We start from the raw sequence: 12412 nt of genomic DNA, 5'->3' as shown, positions 1-12412 counted from the left end.
AAGTGAGATCTTGGGACATGAGGTTAAAGTCTCAAGAACATAGTGGCTCCACATAATCCCACTCCTAAAATCAGAACACAAAAAATATCATATGCCGGCCATGCACGCGGACTCATAATATGAACTTCCACAAGTTAATGCACAATATAAAATTTTATTTTGCAGAGTAAATTCTTACTACTCAACGTTTGGTAGGCAGCGGCTTGGCTCTGCTCCTGGCTTTGCTGACGTCCATGAGCGACGGTGACCACTTACCATCAGATGGGCCGTATGCTCGTCTGCCTACAAGGGCAATAAAAAAAAAAGTATTCCCTTTCATGGAAAGAGTTTGCGACGGAGCTCCGTTAGTGTAGATTAACAAATGAACCGGCTAGCATTATCTTACCTGGACTGATTTTCTCTTGAACTAGAAGATTTAGCGTTCAAGTTGTGACGAATAGTATCTAAAGAGTACATGGATAATCTTTCCTCTGTACCTGGAAATGAGTTTGTTAGTTGTATTCGCAAGTACTTTGAAAATCTTGCGCGGTTCATAAGTGGACTAATATCCGTACTAAGGCTCTTGTCTCTAAAGGCAAAATGATTGCGAGCGGTGTTTGGAGTTGAAAGTGTGTAGGATAAGAGAGTAACAAAGTGTTGAGTAATTATATGGGCAATCCCTCAATTAGTAAGGTCAAAGCGGCCTTTTACACAAACGAATCCAAGTTCTAAGTGTCGATATCATTGTGGTTACGACGCCCGGTGCATTTATATACAGCGAAACGACTGTCCTGTGTTCGAGTCCTGTTTGTAGGCACCATTTTTTCCAATCCAAAACGTCCTTCTTTTTTTTTGGTCAGGAGGAAATCGCCGGACTCCCACCCTCCACTGGGGATCGCGGGCGGGGTATGTCGGAGTCGAACCGACTAAAACCTCCTGTCGCTCAACAACCCACCTCACGACTAGGTGAGCTGTATGCTCATCCACCCATTTAAAAAATAAAAAAACGTAAATTAGCTTTCAAGATACAAGTATATAGCAGTGACATTGGGACATTTAGTGACATTTAAGTTACCCATGGAAATCTAATTGAGACTAATTAAAATATTTTATTTTAAGGTCAATGAAATAAATTACCAGATCTGGGATCAGATTTCGACCAAGCTCTGACACCTGATTTCTTCCCGAAACACTTTCTGTTGGACTTCCTTGAGGTGGCTATGCTCTGCAAAGGTTTTTTATTCCGAAACATCATCCAATTGATATTTTTTAGTTTGTTTTTCAAGAGTCTCTCTCAATTTATTACCTTACCTACTTCAATTGTTAAGCGATGATCATTATCTTTAATACTTCAGACTTAGTGACTTTACAGTTTCGCTGTCAATATGCGATGGTACTTACTAACCGCTATCACTTTGAGCCAACGAGATGACTAGTAATGTTGTGATGTGATGAAATATTAGCATTTTATGATTTAGATTAGATTTGTAGATATTCAGACGAAGCTGACGGTCTACTTAATATTAAGTGATTTGGTTGTGAATCACTCAGTAACCAGCATGAGGGACACCTGACAATCAGGACAACAAGACAAGCGTGGGTTAACATAAGTCATTTTAGAATAGAAGAAGTCAGCCAAAGACTTGAATCGCGCTAACGACATCTATAAGATAAGCTTACATACAGGGTGTCCCAAAATCAAAATAAAATTAACAATCTTTTTTCTTTAAATTTTAGAACATTTTAACTTTTAATCATCTTTGACATGCTACTGTGAAAAAAAATGTATGAAATGTACTATGGCATGGAACAAACTTTAGATTTTAAAATTGAAACTTTGAATCTAAAGGTACGTGGTAGTAGTATTCACTTTGTGGAAGGCTTAAACGACGAAGGGGTGATATTGCTCAGTAGACCGACGATCCGAATGTTGTTTTTTTTTTCTACCTAGCTGAAGCCTTGAGAGGCTATTTCAGCGTAACCTTAACTAGTAGGTGAGCTCACGGGGCTCAAACCTGACGACGTTACTAACACGAACCCTAGCAAGAGCCGTGCTTCGCAGAATCTTCCACCGGATCGGAAACGCGACCCACTGGGAAGATCCGGCGAGAAACTCGGTGGGCTGTGTCTGTGAGTTAATTTACTCGAGCACTTCGTCGCAAGCGACGGGTTCGACGAGAACGATGACCGGTGCTTGAGGTACCTAAAAGCACTGTTAGTGGATCGGGAGGATCCGAAATGATGTGTCCCCGAATGATATTGTTCGGAACTTGTATATATGCAATACCATCTAAGCGATAAAAAAAAAAAAAAAAAAATGCAAGCTTATCTTGAAAATGTCGTAAGCGAGATTCTCTTCATCTGTCAAATATCTTGTATTCTATGATGGCTACCCACCACCACCATAACTTTTTGATGTCCATGGGCATCGGTAATTACTTAACAACAGGTGCGCTGTAAGATCGTTCACCCGTACAGTGCAAATAAAAAGCCCTACGCTCACAACATCCCCACGAACATGCAACTTACGTTAGTATCGTTGTCCTGCATGTATTCCGTGACCTTTGAATTGTAAACATGCATCGATGCTTCTAACTCGTGGCACGACACCAGTAATTCCTGCCAAAGTTTTATACTGAATCATTCCTCGTTATTCACGATGTCGGTTCATTAAGGCATCCGATCTACACTAGCACAGCTTTGAGCTTAGTTAGTCTTGAAGTCGTCGTGGCCTAAAGGATAAGACGTCTGGTGCATTCGTATCTTGCGATGTACCGGTCTTCGAATACCCGCAGGCGGGTACTTATTTTTCTAATGAAATACGCATTTAAAAAATGTTCACGATTGACTTCCACGGCGAAGGAATAACATCGTGTAATAAAAATATTATAAATTGCGTAATTAATGGTGGTAAGACCTCTTGTGAGTCCTGCATGGGTAGGTGCCACCGCCCTGCTTATTTCTGCAGTAATGCGTTTCGCTTTGAAGGGTGGGGTAGCCGTTGTAACTATACTGATACCTTAGAGCTCATATTTCAAGGTGGGTGGCGGCATTTACGTTGTAGATGCCTATGGGCTCCAGTAACCACTTAACAGCAGGTGGGCTGTGAGCTCATCTACTCATCTACGCAATAAAAAAATACATTTTTGCATTCATTTAAAAAAAAGTTAACAAGGAAAATAAATAATATAAAAAGACACTGATAATAATATCAGTAATTTAGACTCACGTCATTATAGAGGTCAGTAACGGCGGCGAAGTCTTTGGGCACTGGTGCACATTTGCAAAGGTCAGAGGCTTGTCTAGTCGCCTGGATGAGCGATGCGAGCACTTGTGAACTCTCACGTAGACAAGCCGTCTGCTCTATTGACTTGTTGAAGACCTGTAGAGAAGTGTCGTCGTGGCCTAAAGGATAAGACTGCAGTAATGCGTTTCGGTTTGAAGAGTGGGGCAGCCGTTGTAACTATACTGAGACCTTAGAACTTATATCTCAAGGTGGGTGGCGCATTTACGTTGTAGATGTCTATGGGCTCCAGTAACCACTTAATACCGGGTGGGCTGTGATCTTGTCCACCCTTCTAAGTAATAAAAAATTTTTTTATCAGCGTGCCCGCTGGAAATTATAGCAAATGGAAGGAGTTTTTATCAGCGATAGGGGGTAGTGAACTTGCACTGGAAGGTACATCCAGCAATTGTGAGAAGCTACTTGCAGGCGAGCGTGCAACGTTAACACTTGACGCTTCTTAAGGAGCTGACGCTGCTTTGCCATACAGGTTAATGACTAGACATTAAGACTCTTGATGTTTCGTAACTTCGTAACAGCTATTAACAGCTTCCTACCTATTTCTGCCACAAAGTCTTCATGCATTTTATAGGAATTCCCCATTATGATAATGTGATTGAGATTTTCATCTTTGCGTTTTAATATCGTGTTTTCGACACATAATAAACTGATAACATTATATTCATTTTACAGCTAAGAATCTGCGACCTGAGCACCACAGATATCCGTGGTACCACGAGGTCATCCAATGGGCATTCCAGGAATTTGAGTGTTATTTAGATCTTTAAAATGATAAGCACAATCACCTGGTAAGCCTGAAACATGTTCTGATGCAGGGACACCACCCTCACCATCAATGACTGAAACTGGGTGTGTTTGGCAAACGGCAGAGCATTTTTCGTGTGACGTTTCAAGTCTTGGAGCTGGATAAATAAATTTAAGTTTCTTTATAATCAAAAGTATAATTAACCCAGCGGATCACACCTTTTTTTTATTGCTTCATGGGTGGACGAGCTCACAGCCCACCTGGTGTTAAGTGGATACTGGAGCCCATACACATCTACAATGTAGATGCGCCACCCACCTTGAGATACAAGTTCTAAGGTCTCAAGTATAGTTACAACGGCTGCCCCACCCTTCAAACCGAAACGCAGTACTGCTTCACGGCAGTAATAGGCAGGGTGGTGGTACCTATCCGTGCGGACTCACAATCAGATCCTACAACCAGTAAATCTTATCTGCTCGTCTATCTGAATAGTTTGACTACGGTGAGTTTGTTAAGTAGTTACCAGAACCTATAGGTAGCATCAATTTAGATGCTGACCCCAGTTCGAGGCATGAAGTCTGAACTGTGTTTTAAGACGGATGTACCCATATAAACATACCTATCAAATTTGGGGCGTTTGGCTGATTTACGACAAGAACGGGCTAGTAGTAACTGAAAGCAACCCAATGATTGGATATACGGCGGATGACCTCACTTCGCCCTCGTGAGAACAAGACTCAAGATCCCAGGCCTTAGCAGAACATGCGAAATGAACTTGGTAGATGGAATCATGATCGAACCCACTGACCTGCCTCTGCAACTGGTACATATGTATTCTGTTGAATCGTATGCAGAATTCATTGGACCTCTTGCACATTCTGGCCAACTCGTTACCCTCAATCGACGATAGATCTTGGTTCTCCAGCGTGGTTCTGAAGCACAGACAGAACAGTCAATAAAGTTGTATGTTTTATATCGGCGTAACGACTAAAGGCTCTTCGGCATTAGGAACATATGAACTCCGCTCCTGTAATTACAATTCTTGGTGAGCCATTGGCAAATGGAAGAAAAGGCCTTAGTGAAAACGCTATGTTGGAACAAGAAACCTTTTTTTGTACTAATAGGTTGTACTGAAATATAAAGAGCTCACACTATAGACGAGAGTTCTTCACATAATTTCGTCCTTAAATCTTTAACTTTGGCGCAGTAGATGCTGCTCTCAATCACGTGGGCCACATTCTCGGCCGGTTTCTCTGTAATAAAAGAAACAGTGTCTTAGACATTTTATGTATTTGTCGGAGAAGCCACAATTATTGACACCATCGTCAAATATCATAGGGGCGAATAGGATGATCGAGCTTAGCAGACGAAACCTATGACAGTTCTTAGGACGAAGACACCACTCTTCAAGAAGGCTGGTTGGTAAGTATGATCAGTGTGCTTAGTGCGAGTTTCTTAACGTTCTCTACAGCGTAAAAGTTAACCTAATTTTGTATGCAGTTGGAACAGCGCCCCTAGCGGCAAACGTAGGCAAACGATCCCATTCCATACAAATATGAGCTAACTTTTACGCTATCGAGAACGTTAAAAAAATCGCAATAAGCATACAGTTTTTTTTTTTTTTTTATTACTTACATGAATGGACGAGCTCCCAGCCCACCTGGTGTTAAGTCGTTACTAGAGCCCATAGACATCTACAACGTAAATGCGCCACCCACCTCGAGATATAAGTTCTAAGGTCTCAGTATAGTTACAACGGCTACCCCACCCTTCGAACCGAAACGCATTACTGCTTCACGGCGGAAATAGGTGGGGTGGTGGTACCTACCCGTGCGGACTCACAAGAGGTCCTACCACCAGTAGAGTACCAAAGTCCTTCTTGTTTCAGAAGAGCTTTTAGTGATAGGCAGCCATTTATTGTTTTCCACTTACATTCGGCTTCGCAGCGTGCATATTAGCGTTTTAAGTCCAAATAATTCTTTATTTTAAAATTTAAAACCGCTATTCTTATAAAGTAATATCTGATCGCTATCTTTGATGCATAGCTTTTCTTTTTAGGATTGAGGGACTACTGGTGGCCCGGAGGCCTTTTCAGTTTCACCAGGGCAGGTGGGCAGGTGGGCGAGCAAAGGCTCACTCAGTTGATGCATAGTGCACTTAATGCATAGATATGTACATTTTAATAGTAAAAATTGATAACTGTGTGAAATTTTCTGACTTAGCATCATGAATTCACAATAGATAGCGCACCAGGTTTTTAGTCTGTTCAAAATTGCAACAGTTCAAATATATCAACCGTACCAAATAAATAAACATAGTTAAATATTCTATTTTTGGACGATTCTGGAAATTTTAGAATTAAGGTTATTTGGATGAGAATACTTCATAGCAGAAATGGGCATAACGCTGGAACCAACAGTTTCAAGGTTTGAGGTGAAGATCTAGAGATTCTAAATCAAAATCAGTTATTATACTTATAATATAACAGTATAAATAACATAACGATTACCGACTTTCATTACAAATTGCTCTTTATGAAAAGCACATTACGGTGTATTTTCATTTTTATATCGGTGTTTTATTTATACCTTTTCTCCCGGATAACCGAAGTTCCGGAGAGTCCGTCGATGACTGCGCGTCGTCTTTATTCTCGCGGACTGTGCACGGACTGCCCGTGGAATCAATTTGATTGTCTTCTTGGCCTAATAGAAAATGTTTTTGGGAATCAATTTGCTAAAGACAACAATATGCACGCAGATAAGCAGTGTTGGCCAAATTCAGTAGAACGTTGTCAAGATTTTCATGACCAAACATTTAATACACATCTTACTAGTAATATGAACACATCGGAAAGAGAACATGAGGAATAAACATTACAATCACAATAAGCATTACACACGTAAAAATTATACAAATCCGGTAATCCGATATGGCGGTAAATATTGTAATGTGATAAATGTAGCATGTAAAAATTAAATATCGTGGGGGATGTTAATGCAGTGTCATGAGTTTGGATAGGGCTAATTAGGGATTAATTAGACTAGTTTAGAAATAGAAGCAGCTCTGAGAAGTCACAACCCTTAGAATAAAAATACCTTTAGAAGAAAGAAAAGTATGTAATTCTATAGTAACCAGAAATTTCGTCCTTTTCTGAATCGAAAATATGAAATACTCCATCGTCTCCCTCGTCATCTTCATTGTAACTGATATGGTGAACTTCTTCTACGTGTTGTGGAGCTTGCACGTCATCTTCTACCGTGTATTGTTGTGCATCATCAGATTGAAAGGCCTGCAGAAAATCCGTTCTCTCTAATGGTCGTAGCAAGCTTTTGGGGATAGTAAGAGTTAATTTTGAAGGACGCGACTTGACTTAGGTGTGTTTTTGTCAAAAAGTTCAGTTAGAAGATGATAACCCATCATCGAGATATTCAGCAGGGGGCGATTTTCACATTGCATTATCTATGGTATTTGCTAGTCGTTTAGCATCAGAAATGCTTGAAGCTTAGGTGCACATACACACCACTACAAATTGTTGTCCATCGTGACTCTGGAAGCCATTTTGTATTTGGATCTTTGTATACTGTATTTAACTGTACTGTACATTTACTAAAGCCTTCGTCAAACAGAACGCGTAATTAGCGCGCGCCAGAGCGCTAAACTAACGCCGCGCTATGACGCCGCGATGTGTTGTACTACTATGGTAACATACCGTCAATCAGAGCGCCAGCGCTAATATCTCGGCGTCATAGCGTAGCGCTCTGACGCGCGCTAATTACGCGTTCTGTTTGACGAAGCCTTTAATTATTTATAAAATTTGTTCTATGTCTCAGATTATAGTGAAATGGATTAAGCCGACTTGGTTATTTTAGCATGAGTATGTGTTTGGAACATTTTATACACAGTCATGAGGAGAATCGACAAAACAAAATCAGTAGGCAATTCAGTCGATGCTGCTATTGCCATACCTCAAGCTCTTCAAGAATTTGTTCGTTTTTCATTTTCTGCAGTTCAGATTTCATTAGTTCTTTCAAGCATTCTTCGGGAAGTTCTTCTAAGAATTGATATGGATCATCTGAAATATTCAGAGATAAAATAAAATTAATAGTGTCTGAGATAAGAATGGAGCTGTGGCTTGATGTCACAAAGCGGTGGGTTAACAAAACCACTTAGAAGAAGTTAAGTTCTAGTACTGTTTATGATGCAATTGAGTAGAGTAATATAATTATAACATAAATACGAATAGAACAAAACAAAAGGGAATTTACTCTCTGATCTCACCTTAACCTATCATTAATGTTGATCGACGAGTAAGCTCAACTACCCCGCTCTTATTAATTTTAAATATTTACCTTCACACACAGAATGCACGATATCTTGTTCTTTGACGAATTCATCCCATATTTTTTCTTCTCTTTTCTTTACTCGTAACCTTCTAGTAGACTTCCAGGTTCTTTCTAACTCTTCGCCTTCAATGTACTGGAAAAAAGATTAGTTACAAAGACGATTTCATTTATGGTTACTTTGAGAAACGCTATCACATCTGCATTATACGCTATAGCTGCGGTATACCTACAATATATACCATGTGATATACCATAATATACCTACAATACCTACAATATAATGACCAAACTTTGACCGAACCCAACGAACATGTTGGAACCCGCACCTCGTTATCTGACCATAAGTGATGATCATTCAAAGCAGGGCCTATCTATATTTGAAAGCAACTAACATGCTCTGGATTGCACTCTATACCACGGTGTTTATAGCCCGCTTAATTATATATTATTCAAATGAAGATCCACAAAGTTGCTTTGTGGCTTAGTCGTGTCGTTAACATGTATGCCTTTGAGGCTCTTTTAAAACCGGTTTATACATATCATCTGCTTCATATACACGATTATGCTTATGAATGTAAGTCCGCCATGGTACCGGACAACTATCCCAACTATTTTTGAAGCGGAACAGTAATGTTTGGCAGTTTTTAGGGCGGGACGGCATTACATTAACAATACTATTCGAGATGAGATCGAAATCTCGCAAAGCAACTATTGGCACTCACGATGTCCATTCGAACCATTGAGCTCCGATTCTTAGTGTAACTATACTGAAACCTTAGAACTTATATCTCAAGGTGGGTGGTGCATTTAGGCTGTAGATGTCTATGGGCTCCAGTAACCACTTAACACCAGGTGGGCTGTGAGCTCGTCCACCCATCTAAGCAATAAAAAAAGGTGGGGTTGAGTGGTTACAGGAGCCATCTACAACGTAAACGCCACCACCTATCTTGCGACATGAGTTTTAAGATCTCACTTGTGATAGTACAACGGCTGCCCGGCCTTCAAACCGAAATGCATTACTGCTTATAAGCAGGGTGGTGGTACCTACCCGTGCGGACTCACAAGACGTCCTACCATCAGTAATAATTCGGTGAAGTAGTACTCTTAATAAACCAAGCTGTTATCAAAGTCTTCCAGACCGAACTCTGTGAGATGGCCTACAAGTTCGGAGAACCTATTATAATTCGTCGAGGCTACTAGCAAGAAGTAGGCAAAAAGACAACATACCTTTAACTCGTTGGCTGCGTTATCTTCAGGCATGAATGAGAAACCTCTGACACACGTATCCATCCTCCAAATTATACTGAATCAATTAATAGCTCTTATTATTATGTTCGATAAACGTCATTAAATACGTTATAAATACTGTACGTTGAATGTCAATCAACTTTCATTTCTTGACAGGAGCTGGAAGAAGGTCGAATGTAATTTTTGAAAAAAAAAAAAACAGTTTATAAAAATAAAAAAAAATTTTTGTAGCTGCATCCAACTGTTCCCGACCTCTAGACTGTATTTTTTTAATAAATTGATGTTGATAAGATTACATTACAACTACAATTACAACAGGGCGCAAGGCACACAATAATGTGCTAATGTGCTTATAGCTTTCCCGAGGAAGCCGAGAAGTTTTTTTTAAAGAGAAAAGCTTAAATCAAAACCAAAGCAGTTAAGTACGATTTATTCGTGAAAATATTCTCTTTTTTTGTTTTCTTTTATAATTATTGACGAACTTTAAGTTCAACTTTACAAGGAACTTTAAGTCTATCACGAAGTGTGAGTGCTTGTCTTCGAATTTCAATCAATGGTTCGCCCATTAGACAGTATTGATAAAAAAAACAATTGAAATTTCGCTTTCTCAAAAGATCGCTAAAAGATTGACAGCGGTGACGGATACCAGACCTTTAAAGGCCAATAAAAGTTTAGATCCACTAATCTAAAAAAGAAATATATAATTTCACGATGGCCACACACGTCACATAATATAATAATAATAATAATGAACTTAAGTGATAATAAAAATTACTCACATCAAAAAACGATTCTGTTCGTATTAATAAATAATTAAAACAGAAATAATATACAGTTTCATTTTGTAAAATTAATAATATTTTACTTCAAGACTGGAATGTATTCGATGCCTAAAAAGTACAAAAGCAAAATAAAATGCTTGTGGTATGTAACCATTGCCATGACAACAATGATGTAAACAGCATTGTTGCTAGGCAACCACGACAATTGGCAGCGTGGCGCGTGCATAATTTACATCGTTATGTTACAGTTAAAGTGATTACTTGAAAATTATTGAAAACTACCAGATTATGTGTACTCAGCTATAACATAGAATAGAAATGGTTCAATATTTGCTCGTTAATCTTTCCATCGGTCAGTAGGAACATAAATAATCCAGTAATTAGTGAATCAAATGAACCGAAATATTTAACTATACTTTTTTGTATTTTATACCTTTAAACGAGCAATTCTTGTATCTTAATATATATGTATATAATCTGAATCTCGGAAACGGCTCCAACGATTTTCATTAAATTTAGTATACAGGGGATTTCGGGGGCGATAAATCGATCTAGCTACGATTCATTTTTAGAAAATGTTGTTTTATTCGTGTTTTCAATAATGAGCTCTTCCCGACATCTATTAGCGAATAATAATTATATTTTTCTTAATTGAAGACAATTAACCGCTTTAAAGACACAACAAGATGGCGTTATCAAAAAACGGGACGGAGGCGGGAATACGCCCGTACGTCCCGGCCCCTGTAGGTGGTGGCCTCCCCCCCGGTGAAGGTCAAGGGGCGACCTGAGGGGGTGAGGCCGCGCGGCGCGCTACCAGCACTCTAGCGCGCTGCCGTGGAGTGAATAGAGCGACCGGTCGACGGTGTATCGCGTCCCGACCCGGCTGGCTGGTTCTGGTCCAGCGGGGTATTCCGGGACACCAGCGGCACCGTCTGGGCGGCCCGACGGGCTGCCGTACCGAGACGGCCGACGTTTCAGAGCCTTCGATTCGCCTCGAAGGCTCCGTCGGCTGGGCGTCCTTGGGGTGAGCCGCGCCGTCTGGTTGTAGTGTTGACCGCGGTAGCCCCCCTACCTCATCCGGGTTCTGACCTCGGAGGGGATCGGACGTCGGGTGTAAGAGTGCAGGGGAGTCGTTTAGTGGGTGGGCTCTAAAATCCTTGGGCCCGCGGTCTGCTCACAACACCATGCAGATCGTTGAGTCTCACATACCCCGCGCGCCCCTTTTGCGCGGGGACCTCGTAGGAGGTTCGGCCCTCTACGCGAAAAAAAAAAAAAAAAAAAAGGTACCACCACCCTATATATTTCTACCGTGAAGCAGTAATGCGTTTCGGTTTGAAAGGCGAGGCAGCCGTTGTAACTATACTGATACCTTAGAACTTATATCTCGAGGTGGGTGGCGCATTTACGTTGTAGATTTTGTCTTTGTCTCACCTTATCCCACTAGGTGGGGTCAGTACAGCGAATTTTTCTATTCCATTCTCTTCTATCAGCCGTCATCTCAAGACTCACTCCTCTCTCTGTCTCATATCATCATTCACACACTCCATACATGTTTTCTTCGACTTCTTCCCCCTCTATCTTGCACTACCATTGCCATACATCTCCTAGTCACATGCATCTCCTTTCTATGCACCACATGTCCATACCACGCTAACCGTTCGCACTATAAAACTTTTATTTGGTACAAATACCCGATCCTGTGGACCGAATGGTAAGCGGTCGACGTCACCCTAAACACGTCATTACTAATCCTCACCCTTCATGACGTATGCAAGCGTAGTGTTCGCTCACGTAGCCCGCGCCCACTTGAAATCTCTTCAGGTTATTCAATCCCGATTCTGCAGGATAGCCGTCGGAGCACCATGGTTCCTGAGGAACGTGGATCTCCACGATGACCTGGAGCTCAACTCAGTTAGTAAGTATCTACAGTCGGCATCGCTGCGTCATTTTGAGAAGGCGGCACGACATGAGAACCCTCTCATCGTAGCCGCTGGAAACTACATACCCGACC

The 12412-nt window shown here is 40.8% G+C and overlaps 1 protein-coding gene across 6 annotated transcripts in view; it reads right to left on the bottom strand.

Moving 5' to 3' along the window:
• Positions 1 to 10572, bottom strand: part of LOC114244964 (uncharacterized) — a 70616-nt gene extending 60044 nt beyond the window's left edge. Inside the window, exons 1-13 of one of the 6 annotated variants that reach the window (XR_016323372.1) lie at positions 10399 to 10572; positions 9599 to 9778; positions 8378 to 8504; positions 7994 to 8100; positions 7161 to 7317; positions 6617 to 6730; positions 5179 to 5281; positions 4837 to 4960; positions 4069 to 4185; positions 3209 to 3361; positions 2509 to 2598; positions 1117 to 1204; positions 386 to 476 (exon numbers count right to left, since the gene is read on the bottom strand). Coding sequence is in view for 3 of the 6 variants with exons in the window: in XM_089728975.1 (XP_089585101.1) it covers positions 386 to 476; positions 1117 to 1204; positions 2509 to 2598; positions 3209 to 3361; positions 4069 to 4185; positions 4837 to 4960; positions 5179 to 5281; positions 6617 to 6730; positions 7161 to 7317; positions 7994 to 8100; positions 8378 to 8504; positions 9599 to 9661 (1334 nt within the window). In the remaining 3 variants the exon portion in view is untranslated. The remainder of the gene's footprint in view (positions 1 to 385; positions 477 to 1116; positions 1205 to 2508; positions 2599 to 3208; positions 3362 to 4068; positions 4186 to 4836; positions 4961 to 5178; positions 5282 to 6616; positions 6731 to 7160; positions 7318 to 7993; positions 8101 to 8377; positions 8505 to 9598; positions 9779 to 10398) is intronic. The other 5 variants (XR_016323371.1, XR_016323370.1, XM_089728975.1 and 2 more) reach the window with 5 other exon arrangements.
• Positions 10573 to 12412: the final 1840 nt, after the last annotated feature.

The sequence above is a fragment of the Bombyx mandarina genome, chromosome 08 (genome assembly GCF_030267445.1).
Source record: "Bombyx mandarina strain Sakado chromosome 08, ASM3026744v2".
NCBI classification, from domain to species: domain Eukaryota; kingdom Metazoa; phylum Arthropoda; class Insecta; order Lepidoptera; family Bombycidae; genus Bombyx; species Bombyx mandarina.
Note: the sequence above shows the minus strand (reverse complement) of the source record. Positions and strands in the feature narration are given on the sequence as shown.